Genomic DNA, 26,969 nt, shown 5'->3' with positions numbered 1-26,969 from the left:
CGGCTAAGTAGGGTGGAGGGATAAACATGCATCGCTTGTTGCTGCATGTTGCTGTTGAGATATGATACCCCTAACTCATATCTGTTCGTTGTGAGATTGCAGCAGCACTTTCCTATCTTCTAAATAGCACTACCAGTGAACACAGAATTTTCTTCCTTAAACTGTTGTCAAAATATTAATTAACCTTCTGTGTAGCTGCAAGGAAAATTAAAGGCGCTCCTTCGGTTAAACAGGGTGCTTTGCGATTGTATTTGCATTCCACAAAATATTTTATATTAAATTTAAATTTTGGAGAAAAAAATATGATATGTGATTTATAGAGGCTACAATAAATGATTTATTTCGTGACACAATCCGTCCTCTGACGTGAAAAACGGTAGATTTAGTTGGATCCTATTGCGTCATCATAGTGCGTCGAAAGGATATGGCAGATGCGAATACGACAGCGAAAGATTTCAGTGGGATCGTTAGGACCTGATTTTCGTTGGATACTGGTATGATACACTAAATATTGTGTTATTTTCTTTCTTGTGGTGAACACGTAAGGAGATTGCCAAGTGGATAAAAATGTTTGACACGTTTGTTCAGTTAAATTCCACTAGCATTAGTAGTCGCTCCATATCGACTCTGGCAAAACGAACTGCTGTCTCAATTTGTAAGAAAATGAAAGCATGTAATATCTGTCTATATGTTTGTTTCCTGGGCTACATTTGAGGAAAAATATCGGTTATTGGTCTGTCACAATGCAACTTCCCATTCCCATTTTTGCATGTATTTAATGTTATTATTTAACGTGTAACTTTAAAATATAGAGAATAATCCGACATGAGGAAATATGTAAACAAATGTACGATATAATATTTTAAGTTACAGTCTATCTTTTCTGAAGATATTTTGATGATAACGTGGTCTCATTTCATGTCAGCTGAACGGCGGCTGCTGGGATGCCGAAAAAGTTCCAGAGTGAGAACTCCAAGGCGGCCACAGCCAGAGCCCGCAAGGCTGAGGCCAAAGCAGTGGCGGATGCGCGCAAGAAGCAGGAAGAGGACGATGCCCTGTGGCAAGAAACTGACAAACATGTACTGAAAAAAGAGCAGAGAAAGGTTGGCACTCACCGTCATCTGATTTGAAAAACATCCTGTCCACACTCCATGGTTTTCAATTGTTCTGCAATAATCAGATGATGTGCAAGTCTGAAATTTTTTCTGCCTTTGTAGGACGATAAGGAGAAGAAGAGGATTGAGCTCCTGGAGAGGAAAAAGGAATCACAGCGCCTCCTGGATGAGGAGAATGCAAGGATAAAAGGCAAAGCCCAGAAGGAGGGTGGAAGTAGTGGAAAGGTGACCCGAGCCCAGATAGAAGAGGCTATTCAGAATGTCTCGCAGCCTCAACAGCTCAAGCCAAAAGGTAAACTCGACAATGCTTTTTTCCTCCAGCAAATTAGCTCATCTTCCATAACCTAACCTATAAATGACAAATCCGATTTTAATCCACAGACAAGAGCCATCTGGAGTTTCCACTCGAAGAAAACGTAAACAGAATTATTCAAGAGGAAGGAACAGTGGAAGCAAGAACAGTAGAAGATGCCATTGCTGTGCTCAGGTAACTATCGTTTTGATACACACAGTAATATCAATAATGACAGCATACTTTTAGGAATCTTTACTTGCTTTTGCTGGTTCGTAACACTTAATAGGTTTGTAAAACTTTTTCTCTTTCTCCCTTGTTCTGTTTATTTTCACATGTTTTAAAAGCAAGCAAACAAACAAACCAAAATTCCTCTGAACAAACCATCTCGCATTTCTATCTTCTCTTATTGGTCAGTAATGGGAGCAAGAATATAAACCGAAAGTATTGATGCATTAGTGAATGAAACCGGGTCAATGAATGCCACTTAAGTTGTCCCTTACTCTTTCGTTTAATACTTATTCAAACAATCTCGTGTAAGACTCATTAGGTTACACTACAGGTACCGATAGATGCTGTCTTAATCACACAAATCCTACTGTGTTTTTAAGATGTGCTACATACAATCAGATGAAATACTGTCTGCGTACACAATCAGCGGTTTGACACTTGTTCACTTCCAGATTTAAATTACACCATAGGTAATTACTTTGTTCCAGGTTTGAGCATAGTATAAAAATTATAAAGTTGTTTCTCTTTAAAGATGCCTGTCAGACACGTAATACATTCAAATAGCAACGTCGTATCGGTATTGCTGGAATTGTGTACTATGCCAGATTTGCTCTTGACGGGATGTATGATGTGACTGCTCAACCTCAGTTTTTTTTAAATTACTTTTGAGTCTTATCGGCCAAAATTTTGGTGGAACTCGCTATTATATAATTTTCTATTAAGTGTCTGAGGCTGACTGTTCCACCATACAATTACACTGCCTTCCATATATATTGGCATCCTTGGCGTGTGTTTATTTAATTCAAATCATTCAAAAATAGATAAATAAAAACTGCTGTTATTTAGCAATGACGGAGGTATGGTTGACCGTCTGACGGTCCTAAAATAGCCGTGACAAACCTTCGCTGCTCAGTGAGATGCGGGCTTTAAGACTTGTAAAAAAAGTATGTTTCATATTGCCAACACTCCTTTTTCAGCATCACACCCGAGGACCTGGACCGCCACCCGGAGCGTCGGATGAAAGCCGCTTTCACGTTGTATGAGGAAGCTAACATGCCTCGCTTGAAGATGGAAAACCCCAACATGAGATTGTCTCAGCTGAAGCAGCTGCTGAAGAAGGAGTGGATGAAATCTCCTGAGAACCCGCTCAATCAAAAGTTTGCCGCGTACAACTCAAAGTGAAGGCAGTGACCGTGCCACTTTGCCCATAGGCGCTCAACTCCCATTGGAAATGTCTTTTGCACCTTGGAGACTTTTAGTGCAAGATCATCTTCATTCATCCAAAATTGAGTGTTGCCCCCATAGTTTAGCCCTTTTCACGCTGCCTTTCCAGAACATGGAGATGTCAGATGCGAATGGTAGAGCCGGTATTTATTCGCCCGTGCCTTTCATTCAGAACACATAAGCGGAACATTCCTGACAATTGATGCAGCTTCCTGCATACAAATAATTAGATGCTCGTGTCTGGTGTGACGTATAAAATGCTTGTAGAACAGTGGCAGTTTTATTTCAAGCAAGAGTCTTGGGTGCCACGCTCTGGTCCCAACTTCCCGCATCAGTTACTCTTACGATACAAATTTGGAAGCCGAAAAATTAGCGGGTCAACTTCAATCCCCCCTTTTGGGATGAAAGTTGATAAATCGACAATTTTGATGGGCAGTGTGAAAGGTGCTTGGTCAACAGAATTCAGCTTGCCCCTTTTTCTGTGTAAGACTAACGTGAAATGACTTTCTCGTGGCATCGTTTGAACACACTTAAACATTAGATGATAATCGTCGCTTCATTCAGTGTAAAGGTGAGGACGTGCATTATTGTGTGATTCTTATTTACAAAACAATGTTTTGATTCAGCCAGCACATTGTTTTTAAGGTCTGTCATCGGCTTTTGTTATTCACCATTTATTATTATCATGTGTTTGAGTGGTTGAATTGAGCATCTCTTATCTTCTCCAGAATGCGTCGCTTAGTTTGCTGTGATTTGTAAGTCTCATTTTCCCTGAGATTAAAGTGAATGATGACATCTGAATCCTGCTGTTTGGATGTTTTTTGTTTTTTTTGGGGGGGGGAAACCAAACATTTAACTGATGACTAATTAAATGAAATATGTAACGGGGCAGTGAAACATCTTGGGTAGAAAGACTCAGCACTCATTTGTAGTGCCACCATGTCTGAATATTTTGCGTGTCTTTGTATTCAAACATTGAAGGAAGTATATTTTTTTTTCTAAAGAACAAAACTAATACGAATGGGTTTTACATTAGGTCAGCTACAATGTTGCTGTCACTCACAAAGGATTTTTGTTTTGTTCTTACAACACTGCAACATTCCCACGTAAAGCTGCTGAGGCAGCAGACTTTCAGGCTTTGTAGCTTTGCCTCATGCAAAGTGGACAATGAATAGGAGTTTTTGAGTTTATTCAATTTTGTTCATCAAAAAGATGTCATTAAAGTTGTATGAAAATAACACTCACATGATTGAAATAATTGAAAAAAAAATGGAGACAAGAATTTGGGTCTCTGAAATGAGTTTTTGGTTAAGGAATCCATACCAAGTGCTCAAGCAGTCCAACAAAATGAAAATATTTCATGCGCCTGATACCACCATTTGGTATTACAGATGTAGTTTGGGATTTATCTCAGAGTGCAAATAACTTCTTTTGTGGTAACATTTGCTCATTTCCAGACGGCCTTGCTCTCACCCATCTGATGCATTCACAAGCTGATCTAATAATGGGACACTTTTGTGCAGCCTTATGCTTGTGTCGGGGCAGATAAGAGAATCTGGCAAAGGCCTTTGAAACACGGAACAGCAATGTCGAGAACAACTGATCTTTTATTTGTGGCTTTGCTTTGAAAGCAAGGTGGCTCTGCTGATCAGTGGAAATGCTGATGTCTTTGAGCTTGCATTTGTGATCTTACACTTTCATTGTCTGTCCAGTCTGATGCACGCTGTTGTTTGCATCTTAACCTGTCGCAGCTCCCGCCCACTCCCATGTATTTGCATGGTAACCCTTTACCAGGCCAGCTGCCCCTTTTCTTTCTTCATACTGAATTCTAATCATTACTTACAAAGGAGACCATCTACAAAGTACCATGATCAAGTGTGCACATAGGAGAAAGCGCTCCCACCCTCGTCTTTTCTTAACACTTTGGTTCTGGACCACTTCCAAAGCAGGAACCCTTCACTGCTCAGCAGAAAAATAACAAATAAAAGGTAAGGACTTTTTTAAAAATTATTTTTGCAGGGGGGAGTGTTTTTTGGGAGATTGTATGTCACTACTGATTTAAAATTTTTACTGAAACTAAGACAGAGATGCCAGTTTTAAGATATGTTGATACTACAATTCACTGCCGTTTTGTATCAATGTTAATATAGAATGTGTATGCAGATGGTGGAAGATAAAATATGTCAGAGGCTTTTTTATGTAGAGTGGCTGACTGGTTAGCACTGGGTTCAAATATGGGCTTTGGCCTTCTTGTTTGGAGTTTGCAAGTCTGAATACTCACACGTCCTCAAATCATGCATGCTAGTTTATGTGGCGAAACTAAATTGTCCAGATATGAGTGCAAATGATTGTTGGTCTGTTTATGACCTGGGGTAGGCTTCAGCACCCCTGAGACCCCGGCGAGTATAAGCATTGTGGAGAATGGATGGATGGATTTAGATACAAATTTCAGACATTAATTTTTAATGCAGACACAAGAGAGATTTTTGTGGATTATCAGGCTGTATATTTCTAGAAATCACAAGGATGCTGTAGATTGTTGCTATGCTAAATCTGTATATTATGTATATAATACGTATCATATATATATATATATATATAAAAATATATATATATATATATATTAGTGCTGTCAAGCAATGACATTTTTTTTCGAATTAATTGAGATGAATCACATTTTTCAACTACTATTTTTTCAATATCTCGAAATTAATGTAAAAATCACTGAATATGAATTATATTTTAATTCAAAGACTGTTCTAATAGCTTTTTTTTAATCCTTGAATGCCATCTAAACTGAGCCATCTTTACAAACATTTCTCAAAACTTGTACATTTATTTCTGCTCACAACCACCACACTCGAGCAGTATTGGTTTGCAAGGCCCAGTGGTAACTTGAGCAGGATGTTTTGTTCTGATATGATGATGATGTGTTATAGATGTACAGCTAATATTCAGGGTGTACCACACTACTACCCAAAGATGGCTCAAGATGTGCCTGCGACCCTCGTGACAATAAGCGGCTCGGATGATGGATGGATGGCTATGCTGTGTTCGGTTAAAAGTAGAACTTGATGCATGTAGAACACATGCAACTGTGTTTCTATCTCTGCCGTGCAGGTATATCATGAGGCTGATTCTGGTTAAACCCACCAATGCAACCCGACGCCTCGACTCAACAGGACAAGTGTTCCGTGATGATGACCGTGAGGGTTGCACCTCTAGAGGTCAGTCCCACCCGACGAAAAATCCTGAAGAGATGCTTAAACAAAGCTCGGAAACACTCATGGAGGTGACTTCACCAACGCGGGAGACAAATCTCTGTTGTGCTCCTTCAGTGCCCCACGAAACCTCCAATGGAGTCATTGCATCCCCAAAAGTTTCCGCTCAGATGTCACCGCTGCAAACTGAAAATGTGACCATATCTCAGCTGAGGAATCAGGACTGGCTGCTTCTTTGTGGCCAGGTTAGTGGTGAAGGAGCAGATTCATCCTCATCCTCAGTAGAGACACCAGACGCGGGTTTGGGTCATCCAAACAATGTCTCGTGTGCTTGTTCCTGTCCTGGGACACGGCAGCAACATTCAGAAGCGTCTCTCTTTCAACCCCAGTCAAATCACACTTCACTTCAAGGTTGTCTCTTGCACAAAATAAGCCTTTCATCCTCCCCCCACTCAGACTTACTCTCTCCCGGCACCCACATTTTTGACGATCGCCAGGTTTTTCCAATGGAAGCAATCCAAAGGGATCTCTTGAAACCTGCAAACAAGAATTCTCATGGTAGTTTCATGCCTCAGTCCAGCAACCAACAAGCACAAAGGACTCTTTCACAGCAACAAACTTGCAATCATTTCAAAGATGCCAATTCAAACTTCAACATTCCTCTGTATGCCAATGAATGTCCTGAGAAAAACAAAAAACTTATCCAACATTCTTTGCCTGCCGGGAGTGGCGAGCCCAACTGCAGAGAGATGTTTCAGGATCGTGAAAAGCAACATGCACGTTATTCTGTCAGCGGTGGCGAAACCTGCAAGTCCCACAATAATCACCCCGTCATCCTCAAGTGTCATCATCTCTCATCCAATCATATGACCAGGACAGTCAAGAGGTCCTCTATGCCTGCCACGAACTACAGCGGGCAGTCCATCTTCAGCAGTCAATATAGCTCACTTGACCATCGAGACTTAGTAGAGGAGGCAACGAGAACACGATATAGTCAGGTACACAATTATTTTCAATCGCATGAACTCATTATATTTTTGTGCTTTCAACTAGTTCAGATTCTTCTTGGTTACAGAATAATGGAAAAAGGCGACCAATTTTATCCACACTTCTGAAATATTACATTTACTCAAATGTCCTTCCATTATCTTGTGTTGTGCCATTGATATTAAATTACATTCCTCAAGGTCAGAACACAGATAATTTTAAAGGGTAAGTCAACCCATAAAACAATTATTGGCAATAAAATGTTCAATGCACCTTCACGGCATTCTGAATAATATTGTGTTTGTGGAATATGACTGAAGCAGCAAAATCTATCTGTTTTAAGCCATCTCAGTGGGCGTCCATTTTTTTCACTTCCTGTTGACTGATAATGACATCACAGTTGCTCACGCCTGAGGTAACGACCAATCACATTGACCTGTTTTCGGAAGCTGAGCCATAATTGGTCGTTGGCTGAGCCTGAACAACTGTGATGTCATTTTCAGTCGACAGCAACTGACAAAATGGTCGCCTCATGAGATGGCTAAAAACAGGTGGATTTGACTGCTTAACTCATATTCGCCAAACGTAATGTTAATCAGAATGCCATGTTTTGACTAGTGGGCCTGCATAGAACTTATTCTTGTACAGACATTTTTTGGGGTTGACGTCCCCTTTAATGAGTTTTCACAATGATTATCAAAACATATTTAACAATAGCATAGAAATACAATATATTTACTCTGCAAGTGTGTACGTTTTAAAAAAAAAAATCACTTCAACAACATTCCTAGGAAATGTCAATGTTCCATCACTGGTGAATTAATTTTACAAATGCCCCGCAAGCTACTCATGTGGTTCTTTGGAGCTAACTGGTGCCTGTAGGTAACATGTTGATGACCCCTGAACAAGATGTTTTGCGTGATCACATAAGGAACCATATTCTTATGTTACTTGTTGACATTAAAATTGATATACTCATGTGAATGAACTAATTTCAAATAATAATGTGATTTGTTGTGAAAAAAAAATGAAGTAAACCAATATTACTCATATAGACATAACTTTACTTTGAAACCAAAGAAAAATCAATTGTGGCCCTTGAGCACCCAGCTTGCCCAATTGTCCCAGCCAATCAAAGATGAAAAATATGGATCCTAATGAAAAACATTACAAAATATTGGTAGGCCCATTAGTATTATTTAAAAAGTTTTTTTTTAATGTACTGTAGGTATACATGTAGGTTGATATTTTCAATGTCCAAAATCAAATAGCTCAAATCAGTATAATTTGGAGTTTAACTAAAATGTTTTGGAAAAATTATTTTATATGTGCGTACACGCCACCTGGGATAGGCTCAGTGCTTTGGATAATTGAGTTACATAATATATGATGGAATATTGTAATATCTGCCAAGCATTTTCAAATGGTGGGTACTTTTCCATCTTAAAATGTACATTTGAATGGATTTGTCTGCACGTTGATGGTTCACCATTGCAGCATTTGAAGTAGTGTCATATAAAGAGAGATCTTAGCCAAAATGTTTTTGCCTGAGGCAGCCGTAGTAACATTAGATTTACACAAGATAATCCGATCCCTGCTCCTATTTAAATACACTCAAAGTTGAGACATTGGTTGCCCTTTCTTTCGCAGACAAACACTAAGCATCTTAGTGGATCCAAACTTTCGCCTGCAAAACGTGTCAGTCCCTCTGAAGTCGCAGGAAGTGGCATCCTGGGCAATGGCGATGCTGTGGGGTCGCTGGCCAGCCATGAAACTGTGACATCCAATTTGGATGAAAGCCAACCAGGCCAGCAGCTTCTTCACAGCACCCTCCTGGAGGAAGCCTTTTCCAAAGTCATCAGAGAGGATTCAAGTAAGGCAATTTGTGACAACGCCACCAGAGAGGAAGGTAGCATACCCCCAAAGAAGGATATCAGCTTCCGACTGGGTCAGCGCAGAGCTCTTTTTGGGAAGCGCAAACAGCTGAGTGACTACTCCTTGATCTGTGGGATGTTTGGCATTGTTGTCATGGTGATTGAGACTGAGTTCTCCAGAGGATTTTACAGCAAGGTATTTGGAAGAAAAAAAAAACAATAAAATATCCCATTTAATCTACATAACATTTAGTGTAAACTACACTCACTGTGTCAATGCATTTGTCCTCTTTTGCAGGAGTCCATATATTCGTATGTACTGAAAGGCCTTATCAGCATTTCGACTGCTATTTTACTTGGCCTTATTCTCATGTACCATGCGAGGGAAATCCAGGTAAATAGATGCACATATTATTTGTTTATCTGTGGACTATATATAAATATATATATATATATGTTTTTTAACTATTGCCAATTTATTTTTATTTTATTGGGTAGTGAGTCATGGTTGTTGTTTTCCAGATAGAAAAAATACCAGAGGCGGCACGGTGGCCGACTGGTTAGCACGATGGCCTCACAGTGCGAGACAGCGTGGGTTTGATCCCGGCTGCGGCCATCCGGTGTGGAGTTTGCATGTTCTCCCCGTGCTTGTGTGGGTTTCCTCCGGGTACTCCGGTTTCCTCCCACATTCCAAAAACATGCATGGCAGGCCGATTGAACACTCTAAATTGCCCCTAGGTGTGAGTGTGAGCGTGGATGGTTGTTCGTCTTTGTGTGCCCTGCAATTGGCTGGCAACCAGTTCAGGGTGTCCCCCGCCGACTGCCCGAAGATAGCTGGGATCGGCTCCAGCACCCCCCGCGACCCTAGTGAGGAGAAGCAGTATAGATGATGGATGGATGGATGAAAAATACCAGACGTTCAAATAAATTTTTACTTGACTTTTATGCAAAGTCAGCTGGTATAGACTCCAGCTCACCCGTGACCTTAATGGGGCCCACAGCTATAGAAAATGAATAGATGGATAATGGATTTACTGCGCTATAAACCACACTTAACACACGCTTTGGCAACTCTTCATTAGATGCAATTGTCCACTAGATGGTGCTGTTGTCCTTTCTCAATTGTCATTCGGGCCTTTTTTTTTTAATTTAATACAGATCCATAATTCTCTTGTGAAATTAGGGTACATGTTAAGTTATCACTTAATTTTTGTAGCGCTGTTTTGTAATTCTCTCTGACTTACTGTTGTAAATAGCCAAGTGGATATTTTATTCATTGGCCAATGGGGCAGTTGTACCATGTGAACATGAGAACCAATGTATGACTATGTGTGGAATGACCAGAAGAAAAAAAAAATCTAAAAAGCTAAATCTTTATTTTGCAATGAATCTCAAATTGTGTTAAATGCTAAAAATTAATTTAATGTAGTAAGAGAGACAATCTTAAACTCAACTGTCCTCCCCCTTCACCCAAATCACCAATAATTTTACAGTGCAACAAAACCTTCTTCCAACTTACTGCTGCTGTTGGGACATTGGAAATATAAATACATGAGTAAAACAGTAGTCACTTCTTTCCCTCAGCTCTTCATGGTGGATAATGGTGCAGATGACTGGAGGATCGCCATGACCTTTGAGCGAGTACTCTTCATTGTGTTCGAGCTCCTCGTGTGTGCCATCCATCCCATCCCGGGTCAATACGTGTTCAGCTGGACTACTCGACTAGCAATCAACTACACCACGTTGGTTGCGGACGCTGATGTCGACATTATCCTGTCTGTGCCCATGTTTCTACGCCTCTACCTGATTGGCCGGGTCATGCTACTCCACAGCAAGCTCTTCACAGATGCTTCTTCACGTAGCATCGGGGCGCTAAACAAGATCAGCTTTGACACTCGTTTTGTCATGAAGACTCTAATGACCATCTGCCCTGGCACTGTTCTACTTGTATTCAGCGTATCTTGTTGGATTATCGCAGCATGGACTGTGCGAATCTGTGAGAGGTATCAACAGTAAACCTCTATTTCCTACCTACTTTCTTTCCCACACAATTTACAAGGTGCTAAATTCAGTGCTGTACTTATAAAGTGGTTATTATTTTCCAAAAAGGTATCACGATGCACAGGAGGTCACCAGCACCTTTCTTGGAGCAATGTGGCTGATCTCCATCACCTTCCTGTCCATTGGCTATGGTGACATGGTGCCTCACACTTACTGCGGAAAAGGAGTGTGCCTGTTAACAGGAATTATGGTAGGATTCATGACGATCATTCAGCAGAAGCAGGAATTGTTGATACCCTTCCGTTAAAGGCAGAGAATGCAAAAATGGCCTTTTAGATAACTGGAAACTGTCAAAAGCAATAATAATAACAATCAATTAGAGAATACTAACCAATAGAAATACTGTGAGGTGAAAATGAGGCCAAGCTTTCTGACACGTGGCAGAAAATTTCTGTATAGAAATAGAAATAGAAATAGAAATCCCTTTATTGTCATTGTACTCAAGTGTGCAACGAGATTAGAGGGCTCCCCTCTCCAGTGCAATACAACAATAATACAGACAAATATATAAATTAGATAAATAAAGAAGACAGTGCAATGGAATTCAGTACTGAATAGGGCATATAGAAACACATCACAATGCTGTTTTGCGAGGTTAGGGTGGTCTCGTGTGTGTGTGAGAGTTCAGTATGGAGATGGCTCTCGGAAAGAAATGCATTGATAGTTTTGTGATTTTATTGATTTAAGACAACACCCCATGTTCCGACTAGAAATCAGATTCCCCCTCAGATTTAACCCGTGCGTTTTAAACAAAGATGATGCTTGTTTGTTGATTTTCCCTTTATACGACCTAATTTTTCCCTCACCAAACTCTTTCTTACTGTTGTTTAAAGTGCTGTACGCACGGTAACTACTTGTAAGCATTTTTCGCGGAAAGGTCATTTGGCATAAACCTCATTAAGAGTGTGATAACCTTGTGTAATAGGCAGGGATGGCGCCACACCGGGGCTAGTGGGGGGCTATAGACCAATCAGAAATCTGTGTAGCCCCAGATGAGCCCCTCCAGCATTTTATTAGATTTTCTAAACTTCTCAGACCCTAGTCTACCCAATAGTCAGGTGCAAGTACTTTTCAAAATAACAGTCAAAATGTTTACTTTTAAAATACAAGTAGCTAGCGCCTCCAGTCAACATCAACTCGGTTTTATGTTTTCTTGCTTGATGACTACTTCTTGACATCATCAATCAATCGACTCGACTTGTGTGACACAACAGGCTGTGCGCAGCAGAGGGGGGCAGCACGATTGTGTGTATTGTATGCTAATTATTTAACAAACACAAAAAAATGTTGTTGAAACAAAATCTGCATCCTGCAATAATTGAAATAAAACTACAAAACTTTCAGACAGATTCAAATCTATTGTCGCACAATTTATTCGCATGATATGTTCAGCACAGTTTTTACACCGGATGTCCTTCAGAACGCAACCAACCTGCGACAATGGCTATTAAATAGATTTAAAATAAAAAAGATGTATATTTGATAGAATAATGGATGGATGGATCATTTTGAGCGCCCCATTCTCCAAACCCGTTGAGTAGGGAAATGTTGTGCTGTGAACAGTGAGTCAGTCTAATTAACCACTGCTCCTCTTCTCAGGGAGCAGGCTGTACAGCTTTGGTGGTCGCTGTGGTTGCAAGGAAGTCAGAGCTCACCAGAGCTGAGAAGCACGTCCATAACTTCATGATGGATACTCAGCTCTATAAAAAGGTCTGTTGTGTTTTATCTCGCAATGCAAATATTGCCTAGAATGATCTTGAAACACAATTAATTTTCGTCCTGTTTTGCCCTTAGGTAAAAAACACAGCAGCCAATGTGTTGCGAGAGACATGGTTGATTTACAAACACACCAAGCTGGTGAAGAAAGTTGATCGTGCGAGGGTACGCCACCATCAGCGTAAATTCCTGCAAGCTATCCATCAGTGGGTATAAGTGTCACATCATAGATTCTAAGGTTTAGTTCATGTACATGATTGACAGTCGGTACATCGCTTGTCAATGAGTTTATTAAATGTTAACTTGACCAACTTTTAGTTTTGCTGAAAGAGTTATGAAACTGTAGTGATTTTACACTTTATATTACAGTACGTTTTAAGTATGACAACAAGAAAATGAATGCACTTTACTTTTGTTATTCTTTAAGACTGCGAAAAGTTAAAATGGAGCAAAGGAAACTAACTGACCAGGCCAACACCATTGCTGATCTCGCAAAGGTACTTACACCTACAATATATTTTAATTTTAATTTTCTGAAAACATTTAAAGGGATCACGTGATGTATTTTTACAACAATTTAAAGCAGTACAGCGCCCCGTGTGTTTTAATACCTCACTTATTTTGGTAAAAAAAAAACAAGGATCAAGAATTATAGCACACTTTGCACACCTTATGTATTGTCTTGCTAAAATCAGGTTGTTTGAACGTGTGGCCCTCCTATATACAAGTGAGCCAGTTCTCAACCCATCCCACAAAACAGCGAAAACGGATTTCATTACCATGAAGACGTGGGATGGAGCTAGAGATGGCTGCATTTGACTCTCCCCCCCAAATTTAAACAAACTTGCAGCAAACTGTAAAGAACAAGGCAGCCCTAAAAAAGTCCATGTGGATTATGCTGAATTACACTTTTCCAATTACTATGTGGTCTTAAACATGCGGCAGCGGGCAGTCACATTACCAAACACAAATACGCTCACTCCGTAACCTAGAGTTGCCAACCTATAGAAATTCACTTCCTGAACAATTCATCTGAATTTTAAGATTTTTTTTTTTAATTCAGTCAGCAACATTACAGCATATGTGGAGAGTTGTTAAATGATGTAGATTATCTACCAAGTATTTTGGCTTGTTTTCAACCTGTTTGAGAAATGTGACCCATGATTTATTTTATTATAATTTTTTTAAATATCCGTAACAGACAGCGTTACGGCTGAACAAGGGAGAGTTGAATGATTTCAGTAACAAAATACGGACAATCCATAACAATTGGCAGCTCTGCGGACCACATCGACAACTTCACCGGATTGTATTGTATTGTATCGAACAATTGCTGTTTATTAGCAGATACTAATGCTTGCCAACGTTTAATTTATGCATCCAACAAAAAAGGAGTGCAACTCTGCTAACATTCTGGCTTGATGTCGTGTTTCACCCTCCGCATTCAGACTGCAAATGAATGCTGCTTGCGCTTTGCCATCATTAGCTAATTTATCAATTTAATTACCAGCTATTTGAATACAAATAATACAAAATAAATTTTCTATAACATGTCCCCTTTTAAAGCTGATGTGAGTTTGCTGGTATGACTTCATGGCCAGTAAAGGGTTACATTTCCACATTTTTCACTCTCTACAGACACAAAACATGATGTATGATCTGGTGTCGGACCTGCAGCATCGAAGTGAGGAGCTGGACAGGAGGATTGTGGCTTTGGAGGACAAACTGGACTTAATGCTTCTCAACATGCACTCACTGCCTGACGTGCTCTCTCAAGCAATAACAAAGATCCAAAAAGATTTTCTAGATGACTTGGCCTACCGTGTCCACTTCCTGTCATCCTCCCTAAGCTCTGAGTGCTGCTCTGTTCCTGCCAGGCCGCTCTGTCAAGCTCCCACCACAGCACAGACGCCATATGGCTGATTGACCGTATCCTTAGGAATAAAAACCACAAGCAGAAAAAAATATTGTGACCTCTTTGAGTTGCAGTTTCACATTCAACTTTCCCAATCATCCATTACCTGAACCTGTAAATACACAAACAAATATTTATCCCCATTGATTCTTTTTGTACCAAAAGCTCAAGATGAGAAGAATTGTGTACTTCATTTCACCTTCTTGTGTTCATTGGTTATTAGGTTTAACAAATGAATTTACAGCACTCAACAAAAATGAGTAAGTAACAAGATGTTTATACATTTCTCAATTAACGCGAGATGTAATAATGAGACTCACAAAGAATTTTATGATCTAAAATGGAGGGGTCGTTTTTGCAAAATTAATTGAATTAGTAAGAAGAATTTGTTGTACGTTGAGAACCGTGTTTTTTTTATTAAAATGTTTTCCATAATAATGGCTTTAGAAACATTGTGATTCTCAATTTTGATTGATACATTGCCTTACCATGAGGCTACTCAAATCAGTTTGTTGTGCTTCACAGTACATCGATTTTCATTTAACAAGTAACCGTAATGTGGACAAGCAGTACAGAAAACAGGTGGATAAATGAAACGTCTTCCAACATAAAGACTCAAAAAGCTATTTTATTTCACTCTTCATTTTCTGTATTTGCGATGTTGTGTTATGTATAATAACAGGTTCAATTTGAATAAAGTATACTTTTGGCTGAAAACATTGCATTTGAGCCTTTTAAGTTATTTAGGTCATTTTCGAATGGTAATTTATCTTTTTGTAAACTGTTTTAATGCATGTCACTCATAGGGCTGCAATAAGTGTATATACTGTTTGTTACAGTATACGTAAAGCAAATACATTATCAGGGATATTTAAGTAGATTGGCGATTCCTGATCATGAATTAAAAAAAAAAAAACTAAAGTTACTCGTATACCTCGAGGAGTTGACCGACGTTTTATAAAAATAAGGAACGATTAAGGCTAATTCAATCATGTAAAGCATCCAACCCCTTTACGTAATGTTGTAGGGCATAAATGGCGCCCAATTATGACAGTTTAGAATAGCAATACAAATTCTTTGTTTTCAGTTCAACTGTTAGTGGCGACACAGCTGTGACGAGGAACTTCAAGTGACGATTACGAAGACCTTGGAACACCTCACGAAGCAACCGCCATAATGTTGTTTACCGCAACCAACGTAAACCATCTGCCATGTACGATTGAGGGCACTGCATAATCTCGCGATACGCGCTCGGAAGAGAGCTGCACCCACGAGAATGTTGTTTCGCGCGCTGAAACTGAGCGCCATTTACTTTGGAGATTGACGGCGCTGCGAGCCAATAAAACGGCGAGAGTAGGAGACAAGAAGCCAATAGCGAACAACAATCGTAAAATCAGGCGGGACATCAAAGTCTTGAAGAACTACTCATAGAAAGGAAGCCAACAAGCAGAAGAGTTGGGCTTGTTGGAGCTGTGGAGAGTTTACGGGTTTTAAACAAACAATTTCATTATTTTCAATTTTTTACACGTGGACGCAAAAACAGGTACGCTCTCGTTCCCTGTTGGGTACGACTTTTCTATTCTTTCTTGACATTTAAAGCCGAGCATACAAAGGTTAGCTAACTTGTCATACCTCCTCACTTGCCAGTTTATCACAATGACTTAACGGCGGATGTGAAACTTAAGACAAGTCTTCACTCGCTTGCTGTTGCTTTGTTTTCGTTTTTTAAGCCCTGGAACGAAAGCGATTGTCTATGGATCGCAAATTGCATTTAAAACTCGTTGCGCTTCACTTTGTTGTAAGGTTAAGCCTCAGAATGAATGCGGGCGGATATCCTGTGCTGTTGCGAGTTGCTTTCGTGTGATGCTTACGGTTACTTACGAATGAATAAAACTGCTGCAATCTACTTGCTTCATCAGATTTATCCTCGTCGTGAAAGCGAAACAAAATAGGTCACTGTAACAAGCAAGCGTGGATCCCAAAGTGCAAGCCAAGCGTCTCGCGAGAGCTTTTACCGAAACAGCGTTCCGCACATAACATACACCGTCGGTCACTTAATTTTTGTGCCAAATTGTTTTCATCGGCGTTTATGGTAATATTTATGTACGTTTCATTGTCAGGGCGACGCCACATTGTTTGCTAGCGCTCCCTCCCGTCCGGATGTGCTTGCTTTTAAAATAACTGGGCGTGGCCTCAGCAGTTTCCCGCACTGTATTTAAATGAGGTTGTTCCCTCCCATTGTGATGTGCACGAGTGACAGCCCATTTTTTTCATAGCATCATTGTAGTGTACTGGATATTGTTCAATTAATGAGAATGGTCGCTCAAAGTCTCTATTTGATTTTGGAAAGTTATGGAGACAGCATTCCAATGGCTGTTTTATGAACCTTCAAAAAGTACTACAAATCTTTGAATGCAGGCACTTTAAAAAAAAAAAAAAGGAAAAGTAGATGTTCCTGATTTTATTCCTGGTTCGGATTCTGAAATTGTCACTTCACCACGTTTGATGGAAATATTAAATGATGAAATCCATGATAGCAATACAGTATCAAATGTGATTTTAATAGTTTTCCTACTTCTGTATACTTTAAAAATATTCAAATTTAGAACACGCTTAAAAATGTGTATATATATATATATGTACGTAGATAAACTTGCTTCCTCTTGTAGGAAATATAGGAATAAACACAATCAATTTTTACAAAAATTTCAAATGTTCTCCTTGGATGAATATTTAACATCAAACTGCCACTGATTAAAAACTGAAATAGAAGTTGCTGTGTCCATTGTTAGTGTGTCCTAACCATGTCTCTGAATATGTTATCGTTGGGTGCTACATTGGTTACGTGCTTTTGGCAAAGAAAATCAGAATCAGAAAGCCCTTTATTGTCTTTGTACTCTGTGTGCAACGAGAGAAAACTTCCCGACAATATCACGTTTTGAGCATTCCCTGTTACATGTTACAATGCTACTCCCAATTTTGAAAACACTGATGGAGAACTTGAAGCAAGTTCTTACATTAATTTTGATATTTGTTGGCTATTCATCTGTGGGAAGCTTCGCACACCAATGAAGTGGATCAACATGTCGCTAAATCACTGCTTTTCATTCATACATTTGCAATGTGTAAATGGACACTTTGCATCTGACAATGTGCGTTTGACGCCGCAATTTTCTTTCACCTGGTTCCTCTCGTCACAGGCAAAACAATGTGAAAATGACTCAGCTCGTGGTGTCTGTATCTTAGTGGGAGTTGCCAAGTGCCCTTCTTTGTTTTCTTGAGTTGTGTACAGAGCAATATTTGATGCTGTCTATCTTCATTTCAAATTCATTTTAAATGCTCTGCTCGTCACACTCCCTGTTGTTATGACAGCCTTTGGACATACTTTGCAGCACATAGTTCTTTGGTCAAAGTCCAATGTTGAAAACTCAAACCAATTCCAAATGACTGCCTCTCGTAAAGTCTTTGTTGGCTTTCATGTTGTCCTTATAAACGGTGCAGGTCAACTACTGAAGGTGCTAACGGGGAATCTTTTTTTTGAGTGGGTTAAAACATGCTGACCCTAAAACTTGATTTAGCAATTGTTCGCCTAGTTGTACTATTATTGGAATATAGTTGGGGCCCCTTTCAACCTCTTCACCTTGATGTTAATTTTGTATCTTCCTGTAGACCTTAGTGCTGCTCGACATATTGCAGCACAACATATTTGCTACATTGAACATGCGCAACTTTATATTGGGAATTGACTTTGTACTGCTACCACTTATTCTTAGACTATGCCACGCATTTGATGTTAAATGTAGCTCGTAATGACACACTGGGCATTTATGTGGCGTCCTCATGTAAACACGGGTACACTTTGTAAAAGGAGAACATAGATGAGAGATGAAGATAGTAGTGTCTGGTGGCTATACAGATACCATGTTACCTCTCTTGTTTACTTCAAAATAAAGTGAGTTAAAAAAAACACAGATTCATGAGAATATCATTATCAGTGCATCAGGGGTAATCAAGGAGTCATTCACAGTGTGAAATCCTTGGTGTAGTGTAAAAAATCCCATAAACTATTGCATTATAATTAAATATCTTTATTATTTTGAGTGTTACTTCAATTAATATTGTGAGGCGTTCCGTGCAAAATTATGTTTTTGAGCTAATCTATAGTCAATCTCAATGCAGGGCAGCGGCAATGTGGATTCAAGTGCGAACAATGGATGGCAAAGAGACCCACAGGGTCGATTCGCTTTCCAAACTTACCAAGGTGGACGAGCTGCGTCTGAAGATTTCTGAGCTATTTAAGGTGGAGCCGGAGAAACAGAGGCTGTTCTACCGTGGCAAGCAGGTAAGGCGGAATCACATTTTGAGTGAAGGAATGTTTTAGACACATGCATTGCAAGTCTGTTCTGGATTATTGGTTGTGAGCAGTTTGTTACCATGTCCTAAATTGTTTTTATTAGATGGAGGATGGACACACAATATTTGACTACAATGTGGGCCTTAACGACATAGTGCAGTTGCTTATTAGACAGAATACACCCCGTGTTGAAGTTACTAAAAACAAGGAAAAAGAAGCAGAGCTTTCGGACTCTGATTCTGGATGCGGCTCCACCCAGAGTGAGTCTGATAAGAGCTCGACTCATGGTGAGATGGAAGTTCAGGCTGCTGGTACCTCTGCCCAAGCAAGCTCCCCGCAGGTCTTGGAACCCGGATTCGGATTTTACAAGGTAGATTTAAAAACATTTAAGCAGTCCATTAATATCAATTGTAATTTTTAAGATGCTTTGTTTTTTGGGTCTTTACTTGGTAAGTGTATTTATACACGTAAATTTTTTGTTTTAAAATGTGTTTTTACAACAGGTTCACAATTCCACATTAAATGCATTCCTTTGAAATAAGAGAGAGCCCAATTAAGCCTCTTGACATGAAATGTGCGCATCACAAGAGGAAAAATGTTTTATTACCCTTAAATCCCTGCAGATTATTTGAATGCCATCTCTTGGTTGATACATTATGCATGAATCTCTTTTTATTTATTTATTTTTCAGGTCAATGAAATGGTGGACGCAAGGGACTTGAATATGGGGGCCTGGTTTGAGGCCCAGATTGTGAATGTCACCAGGAGCCCAAAGAATCCAGACGAGGATGTGATTATTGTGGATGACGAACGGGAGGAGATACTGTACCATGTGAAATATGAAGAGTAAGATTAAAGATGGAACAGTCAACCCAACTGCTTCAAATTTGAGCTTGATCTTTTGGTTGGATACAATTTAAACAAAGACCAATTTCCAACCTGATAATTCTTGCTGTACTGAGCAGTTACACATTTACACCCCACAATTTTGATATTGCTGCCCATGATTAGCTATTTTATTATATTAATAACCTGGGAGGACCTCGTAAGAGTGGCGATGAACTCTCAGGATGACAAATAATCTCATTATCCTCCATCAGTTATCCGGAGAATGGTGTGATCCCTCTTCTGGCTAAGGATGTTCGGCCAAGGGCCCGAACTGTGTACCAGTGGCACCAGTTGGAGCCTGGTATGATCGTTATGCTCAACTACAACCCAGATGATCCCATGGAGCGTGGCTACTGGTATGATGCTGAGATCCAGAGGAAAAGGGAGACGCGCACCCTGCGAGAGATTTACGCAAAGATTATTCTTGGGTGAGTTCAATGCTGTAAAGAGTGATGTGCAATATGTTTTCAAATTATAGCTTGTTGTAACTAATTGATCTGTTCAATGGAAAATGGATATGTAGATGTACTTAATTAATACCATGAAGGAAAATATGGATTTATATCTGCAGGTTGGTTTTACTGCAGATATTGTGCAATGCGCTATGAAAATAAAGTTTTATTGTATACATTTTAAGATTTGATGCTAGTTTTTCAAGATACTATTTGTTGTGCTGCTTTGTTGCAAACAACTGAGACAATCTTGAAATGTGTTCCATTTTTTTGTAGAGATGCAGGGGACTCTCTCAATGACTGCCGGATTATGTTTGTGACTGAAATTTACAAAATTGAGGAGCCTGGTTCGCAAAGTGATATGCCGGCTGGAACTGAGAGCCCACTGAAAAGTAAGTCACTTGTGGTTCAATTTGAAGCTTGTACATCATTAGTATTGTGACATGTACAAGTATTTTTTTTTCATTTCATGATCGAAGCAGCGGTGTAATGTATTTGTGTCTTTCAGGATCAAATGGACCTGAGTGCAAGCACTGCAAGGATGATCCTGATAAAAACTGCCGCTGGTGTAACTGTAACATTTGCGGCATTAAGCAGGATCCTGATAAGCAGCTTCTCTGTGATGAGTGTGACCTGGCCTATCACACATACTGTCTGAACCCACCACTCACCACCATCCCGGAAGATGAAGACTGGTCAGTATGATCAGACGTTCTGTCATTTATTGAATTTGAGTCATTTTGTAACATTTCCTGTTTGACTTGACCAGGTATTGCCCAAATTGCCGCAATGACTCCAATGAGGTTGTCCGTGCTGGAGAGAAGCTGAAGGAAAGTAAGAAGAAAGCTAAGATGGCTTCTGCCAGCTCTTCAAGCCAGAGGGACTGGGGCAAGGTGATTCCATGACTTCACTCTGTTTGTTTTGTTGTTTTTAATGTCTAAACGATACCAAATAAGCAACAATAATTTGTTTCTAAATGCTAATTGGAGACGGTGTTTGCAAATAAAAATAGTATCTGATTATTTGAATCTATTCTAAAAATATTTGACAAACCTATATCCATCACACGATAGGGTTTTTTTCTTTTCTTTCTTTTTTTTTTTTAATGCTGACATGTATACAAAGAACAAAAGTGATATGTGGTATCTTCACTTTTAGCGGTCAAGTGTTTTGTGGCTCATGGTATTTTTTTCCCTCCCACCTCTCTTCTCTCTCTGTGGTAGATGTGCAAAATGCCTTTTTGAGAATTTAAGGTTGCCGACTCCCTTCAAGACAATTAGTTTGCCGTAGTTGGGTAGAATACAAAGATTTGTCTCGACACACTGTTGATTGTGTCCTCTCCATAGGGAATGGCATGTGTTGGACGAACCAAGCAGTGTACCATTGTCCCATCAAACCACTACGGCCCAATCCCTGGTGTTCCTGTTGGCTCATTATGGAAGTTTAGAGTGCAGGTCAGTCTATCAAGCCTGCATCTGAATACAATTGGACGCGATTCTCCTTGTCGGTCATCCCTTTATGCTGAATGGTCTTTCCAATGGTTGTGAGTCTCGTGTTTTGTTTTTTTTCCCAGGTCAGTGAGGCTGGCGTCCACAGGCCACACGTAGCTGGCATCCACGGCAGAAACAATGATGGGGCCTACTCTCTGGTCTTGGCAGGAGGCTATGAGGATGATGTGGTGTGGTTATTTATTTTAGTTTTTTTTCATTCATCCAGTTTACTGTTATATTAACTTGCGTAACTAAACTTAAACTCATTAACTGCCATTGACAGCTATAGTCACCAAAGATCTATTTTATCTGCGCTGGCAGTGAATGTGAGTTAAGTGGGCACTCGGTGTGTTGTCATTGTATTGTAGGATGATGGGAATGAGTTTACTTACACTGGTTCTGGAGGTCGAGATCTGTCAGGGAACAAGAGGACTGCTGAGCAGTCATGTGATCAGACACTCACTCACCTGAACCGGTATGTTTGACGTCTGCTTACTTAAGCGAAATCTCAATCAGCCACATTTCAAATTTATTTAGCAAATTATTTGCTATGGTCCCTTCTAGTGCACTTGCTCTCAACTGCAATGTTCCTGTCAATGACAAGAATGGTGCTCAGGCAAAGAACTGGAAGGATGGCAAGCCCGTTAGAGTGGTCCGCAGCTGGAAGGGTCGCAAACACAGTAAATACTGCCCTGAGGAAGGAAACAGATATGATGGGATATACAAAGTAATATTGAAATTTATCACGCTTCTTGCATCTCAGTTACTTCAAGGTCTAATTGTCATGTCTGTACCTTCAGATAGTGAAGTACTGGCCCGCCAAAGGCAAATCTGGCTTCTTGGTTTGGCGCTACCTCCTTAAGCGGGATGATGATGAGCCAGCACCATGGACCAGAGATGGCAAGGAACGCATTAAGAAACTTGGTCTTGTCATGCAGGTAATGATTCCCGCACAAAATATCCCGTCAATTTCAACATAGAGCCTATTTTGCTAATTTCCCCGTCATGGGACTAATAAAGGTTATCTTAAATATTGTACTGTGTATGTTGAATTGAAGAAAAATATGCATACAATCGTTGAGGTTTATGACGCAGTTGTCTTTCTTGCCTCAATGTTGAATCCACTCCATTTCGTGACAGTATCCAGCGGGTTATCAGAAGGAGAAAGAGAACAAAAATGAAGTGGAAGAGCAGGAGACACCCAGCAAGGCAAAGAGAAAGCGAGAGTCTCAGAGCATTGGTAAGATGACTTTCTCCATTTGGGTCGTTTAATCGACATTTGTTAACTTTAAATTGACGGCAATCATGAAACATCAGCGCCTCATTTGAATTCCATCTCTGGCCCTGAAGAAATTATATTTCCGTTTTTTTTTTAATCAGTGATTTATCGTGTCATGGGAAAACTAAAAGTAGGAGTTTGGAATGTTACTGTATTTTCCAGACTTTAAGCGACTATTTTTCCCCCCACTCTTTGAACCTTGAGGCTTTTAATGTGACAATGTTTATTTATAATTTTTTACACTCGAGCTTCAAGCAGTTATTAGATTTACCCATCACCTCTGGCCAATACAATTAACAAACATGTCTCAGTGGACCAATTCAACTGTCCAAGTCGGCCCTCATACTGAATATTCATCAGCCATTTGGGGTAAGAATGTGTACGCGCGAGGGAGGAGCGAGCTGCTTGAAGGCAGAAATGCGGAAGTTTGTAAGCGTAGCAATGCGTGGCTGTTTAAGGAGCAATGGAGAGTGAAAAGAAGCAACTTGAGTTTAATGAGCATAGGAATCGAGCCGTTTGTTTCTTGTTTGGTGACCAACTCCCCATCATTTTGGTCCTTTTTTTTAAACCACAAAAACAGATTAAAAAATGTGAATACCCTCTGTAGCACTTAATTTATTAGTGCATTGACTATTAAGCATTCTCCTGTTCACCTGACAGAATCCTCCACGAACTCACCAGCCAAGACTCCCAAGAAAGTGAAAGTGGAAGTTTATAAGCTGTCAGGAGAGCAGAAGGCACTCATCAAGGATGACATCCAAAACAAGAAAGTGTGGGATGACGCTATGGAGTCGCTGTCACTCGGCCCGGTGAGCGGTTTCTACTTGAATGACGTGTGGGGAAAAACAGTAATCTATTGTCAACAAGGTAGTTGGTTCAAGTGACTGACTGGTCAAGCTTTGTGAAGATTCAGATTTTTCTTTGACAGTCGGAGAATGAGAAATTCCAAATAAAACATATTGTTGACGATCAATATAGTGTTGCAATTATGTTCTCACACCTGCAATATTTTGCCTCTGCAGAAATTTCTGAACAAAGTCGAAGAGATTTTCCTCTGCATTTGCTGTCAAGAAGTAGTTTATCGACCCATCACCACTGAGTGCCAACACAATGTCTGCAAGGTAAAAAATAAAACAAAAACCTTATGTAAAAAATAAAAAAGTCTTTCTGTTATAAAATATATTTATTTTGAACTTTCAGGAATGCCTTCAGCGTTCCTTCAGGGCCGACGTGTACACCTGCCCGGCCTGCAGACATGACTTGGGCAAAAACTACTCCATGACTGTCAACAAACCTCTACAAGAGATCCTCAATCAGTTTTTCCCAGGTTACAGCAATGGCCGATGATCAAGAGCTCCTCCAACTCAGCCATGGTAGAAACAATGCAAAGTGTAAGGGCAATTTTCATTTAGAGGCGATTAAAGAATTCGTTTCTCTTAATATATTTTTATGATTTATAAATCTACCATCATTCTGGACTTCAGTGCTCCTGTCTTGATGGTTCTTCAATGATGTATTGGTAATGGTATTTCGTTATTTTTTTTGACGTTGCAACCTTAAAATGTGTTGTTGTTTTTGCTATGTTTTTTTTTTTTAAAGTTTCTATTCATTAATACTTGTTAACTCTACTGAGAAAGAAGTGTCAGACATATTTTTTTGTTTGTGATTTTAATTGACCGCGCTCCTTAGGAGTATGTTCAAGTCATCTTGCGATATCTGCCAATATGACCTGTTTTAGTTTCAATTACAAGCATAATTTTACAGTTGTGATCTTAAACGGATTGTGGCACTCACATAATTGGAATTAATTCCAAAGAAAAAATCTTTAGAATAAGTAAAACCATTTAGCTGTTATTTTGTTGAGTTGAGAAGTCTCATGAATTGTTTTCTCTTTTCACATTTTTATTCATGTATTGTTATCCAGTGATGTGTCTCCTGTAGCGACACAACCACTTTTAAAACTTACTAAAAATAAATACATTAAGAAAGTGATGAAATGTAGAAAATTCCACACGCAGTGCTCTTGAACTGGATCTTGAATGAGTTTGTGTAATTCTTATTTTCTTGCCGTCTATGATCATTTGCCATTAATTCCTTAATTGCAACAGTTTGAATATCCACTACCTGGCAGCTGGCCTCTGTTGTTGAGGCTAAGATTTGCAGAATGGAAAATATACATTTTCTAAAATTGTATAATATCCAGTTTAGTTTTGATATTGTTCTAGAATTGCTTGCACATGTTGCGAATTTGTCGTTACGTTGTTATTCAATAAAACGAAAACAAATACTCTTTTATGTAGTTTTGCTTTGAACATGAACGTGTATTCGTTTGTTGTCATTAACTTTTTCTTTCAGGATCTGCACGTATCGACTGACTGTGTACGTGCTTGGCATAATCGGCAATGATAAATCATCACAGGCTTTCATTGGCTGTCGATCTGTCTGTAATCCAATGGGCCAATCGTATTATAGACTTCGAGATAAACCCGCTATTATTGGTGCCATTCAGCCAATCGTAATGTATGAATTCAGGGGTGGGCGTGATTTGCATAGCTTTAGCTCGCTAAATGCTTATAGGAAGCTCGGGAGTAGGGCCACCAAATTTTTAGAAAACGACATTTAATCGACTGAGAAATACAGAGAGAGGCGTCACCCCGCTGCAGGAGGTAACGATCCCCTAAATCGGTCCGCTGTGTACCCGCACATAGAGTGCGTTTTTTGTTTAATCGACGTGCAGTCGTCGTGGAGTTTTTATTTTTTTCTTCCTTTAACTGCTCATACGGCATAGCTAAATGGGAGCTAACCTATGTCAGCGAAGGATACGGCAATGTAAGGACACCGTGAATCGTAATTCCCTGTTCGAATTGAAATGCAGGATCCTTTTGAAATACGTTTTTCTAGCGGAAGCTTGGTAGTTTTCTTATTCCTTGCACGCTACGTTAGCTCTCGTAGTAGGTCCCCGGCTAATCTCGTCGTTAGCAACTGTTTTTTTTTTTAATAACGTCCAATTGCCACTGGGATCACAATCTAAATCAAATATTTGATTAGCTAGAAAATGTCACAGCTGACTAAACGAGTGACCGTCCTGAGTGATTTTGGATCAGTTAGCATTTAAAGGGTCGATGTAGGCCCTCATTTGTTTTGGTTTAATGAACGGGGTCACCATTCCTTTAGAAGGCAATTGAATTACCATACTACTACTGTTTGAGCCTGAAAATATGAACGACACACGCTTCGAATGGCATTATTGGATCACACATAGGCACAGGGAAACTGGAAAGCACATCACTATTTTTAATACCTTCTGAAATTATGTACAGTTTGCATGTGTGTCTTAAAGTATTTACATAGATGACCTGATGAGTAGCATGGACTGTGGTCCACAGCATCTCTAGTGGTTCTCAACGTAGTGTCTTTGATGTCTTTGATGAAGTACTCCTTAACCAACGCGAATCATTTTGGATACATAACAAGAGTGCTGTGCCATCAGTGTGTGATTTAGGAACCGTTTGACCTCTATTTAGTCGTATTTATAAAACTATTTGCAAATGAAAATATATATGTACAAAAAAGAATCACTAACCTTTACATGAACACAAACACAATTAATATAAAGTGACCTCCTTTGTTATCATAGTAAGATCTGTTCTCAAATGAAACATTAACTTATAAATAAAAACAGATCTGCTAAAAATATTTACTTAAAATGTGTATTTAATAATTAAAAAGAACTGTCAACTGAACTGAACATTTTTGCATTAGAGTGAGTCTTTGCATTTAGTGAAATATTCAGTTAGACACTTTTGTGTGTGCTTCACTGTCACTGTTGGTCTCACGGAGACAACTGCTGTGATCAAGCTCCTTATTTTG

At 39.5% G+C, this 26,969-nt stretch overlaps 4 protein-coding genes and 1 long non-coding RNA gene across 6 annotated transcripts in view; 4 read left to right on the top strand and 1 right to left on the bottom strand.

Moving 5' to 3' along the window:
• The first annotated feature begins 356 nt into the window (after positions 1–356).
• ccdc124 (coiled-coil domain containing 124) lies at positions 357–3,663 on the top strand. The gene is made up of 5 exons (XM_088312283.1): positions 357–494; positions 926–1,103; positions 1,218–1,407; positions 1,497–1,602; positions 2,616–3,663. The coding sequence occupies exons 2-5, from the start codon at positions 945–947 to the stop codon at positions 2,818–2,820; spliced, it is 660 nt and encodes a 219-aa protein (XP_088168409.1). The 5' UTR covers positions 357–494; positions 926–944; the 3' UTR covers positions 2,821–3,663.
• A 1,119-nt stretch (positions 3,664–4,782) lies between these two features.
• On the top strand, positions 4,783–15,059 carry LOC148324243 (small conductance calcium-activated potassium channel protein 3-like). The gene is made up of 10 exons (XM_088313195.1): positions 4,783–4,850; positions 5,983–7,081; positions 8,721–9,140; positions 9,243–9,338; positions 10,529–10,947; positions 11,054–11,195; positions 12,605–12,715; positions 12,800–12,927; positions 13,149–13,218; positions 14,360–15,059. The coding sequence occupies exons 2-10, from the start codon at positions 5,990–5,992 to the stop codon at positions 14,642–14,644; spliced, it is 2,763 nt and encodes a 920-aa protein (XP_088169321.1). The 5' UTR covers positions 4,783–4,850; positions 5,983–5,989; the 3' UTR covers positions 14,645–15,059.
• LOC148324242 (uncharacterized) lies at positions 10,565–16,762 on the bottom strand. The gene is made up of 4 exons (XR_015846320.1): positions 16,518–16,762; positions 14,543–14,655; positions 11,337–11,396; positions 10,565–11,242 (listed from the first exon to the last, which is right to left on the bottom strand). It is a non-coding gene; the product is annotated as an uncharacterized LOC148324242 (long non-coding RNA).
• On the top strand, positions 16,014–25,389 carry uhrf1 (ubiquitin-like with PHD and ring finger domains 1). Its single transcript, XM_088313196.1, has 17 exons — positions 16,014–16,179; positions 18,816–18,978; positions 19,094–19,360; positions 19,682–19,836; positions 20,091–20,306; positions 20,607–20,722; positions 20,839–21,025; positions 21,100–21,223; positions 21,677–21,784; positions 21,904–22,008; positions 22,189–22,295; positions 22,385–22,547; positions 22,621–22,758; positions 22,961–23,060; positions 23,760–23,908; positions 24,122–24,220; positions 24,300–25,389. The coding sequence occupies exons 2-17, from the start codon at positions 18,826–18,828 to the stop codon at positions 24,444–24,446; spliced, it is 2,334 nt and encodes a 777-aa protein (XP_088169322.1). The 5' UTR covers positions 16,014–16,179; positions 18,816–18,825; the 3' UTR covers positions 24,447–25,389.
• A 267-nt stretch (positions 25,390–25,656) lies between these two features.
• Positions 25,657–26,969, top strand: part of kdm4b (lysine (K)-specific demethylase 4B) — a 31,905-nt gene continuing 30,592 nt past the window's right edge. Inside the window, exon 1 of one of the 2 annotated variants that reach the window (XM_088313388.1) lies at positions 25,657–25,765. Coding sequence is in view for 1 of the 2 variants with exons in the window: in XM_088313387.1 (XP_088169513.1) it covers positions 25,906–25,928 (23 nt within the window). In the remaining variant the exon portion in view is untranslated. The other variant, XM_088313387.1, reaches the window with a different exon arrangement.

The sequence above is a fragment of the Idiotropiscis lumnitzeri genome, chromosome 13 (assembly GCF_059441095.1).
Source record: "Idiotropiscis lumnitzeri isolate Australia: NSW breed Sydney's pygmy pipehorse chromosome 13, RoL_Ilum_1.0, whole genome shotgun sequence".
Classification (NCBI taxonomy): domain Eukaryota; kingdom Metazoa; phylum Chordata; class Actinopteri; order Syngnathiformes; family Syngnathidae; genus Idiotropiscis; species Idiotropiscis lumnitzeri.
This window is presented reverse-complemented; position numbering and strand designations above follow the sequence as displayed.

Coding starts and splice junctions, on each gene's coding strand:
- ccdc124 (XM_088312283.1), top strand. CDS start 945: ATGCCGAAAAAGTTCCAGAGTGAGAACTCCAAGGCGGCCACAGCCAGA. Junction 1,408..1,496: donor TCAACAGCTCAAGCCAAAAG/GTAAACTCGACA, acceptor TTTAATCCACAG/ACAAGAGCCATCTGGAGTTT. Junction 1,603..2,615: donor GATGCCATTGCTGTGCTCAG/GTAACTATCGTT, acceptor CTCCTTTTTCAG/CATCACACCCGAGGACCTGG.
- LOC148324243 (XM_088313195.1), top strand. CDS start 5,990: ATGAGGCTGATTCTGGTTAAACCCACCAATGCAACCCGACGCCTCGAC. Junction 7,082..8,720: donor CGAGAACACGATATAGTCAG/GTACACAATTAT, acceptor TTTCTTTCGCAG/ACAAACACTAAGCATCTTAG. Junction 12,928..13,148: donor TTCCTGCAAGCTATCCATCA/GTGGGTATAAGT, acceptor TTATTCTTTAAG/ACTGCGAAAAGTTAAAATGG.
- uhrf1 (XM_088313196.1), top strand. CDS start 18,826: ATGTGGATTCAAGTGCGAACAATGGATGGCAAAGAGACCCACAGGGTC. Junction 22,759..22,960: donor AACTTGGTCTTGTCATGCAG/GTAATGATTCCC, acceptor ATTTCGTGACAG/TATCCAGCGGGTTATCAGAA. Junction 24,221..24,299: donor GCCAACACAATGTCTGCAAG/GTAAAAAATAAA, acceptor TTGAACTTTCAG/GAATGCCTTCAGCGTTCCTT.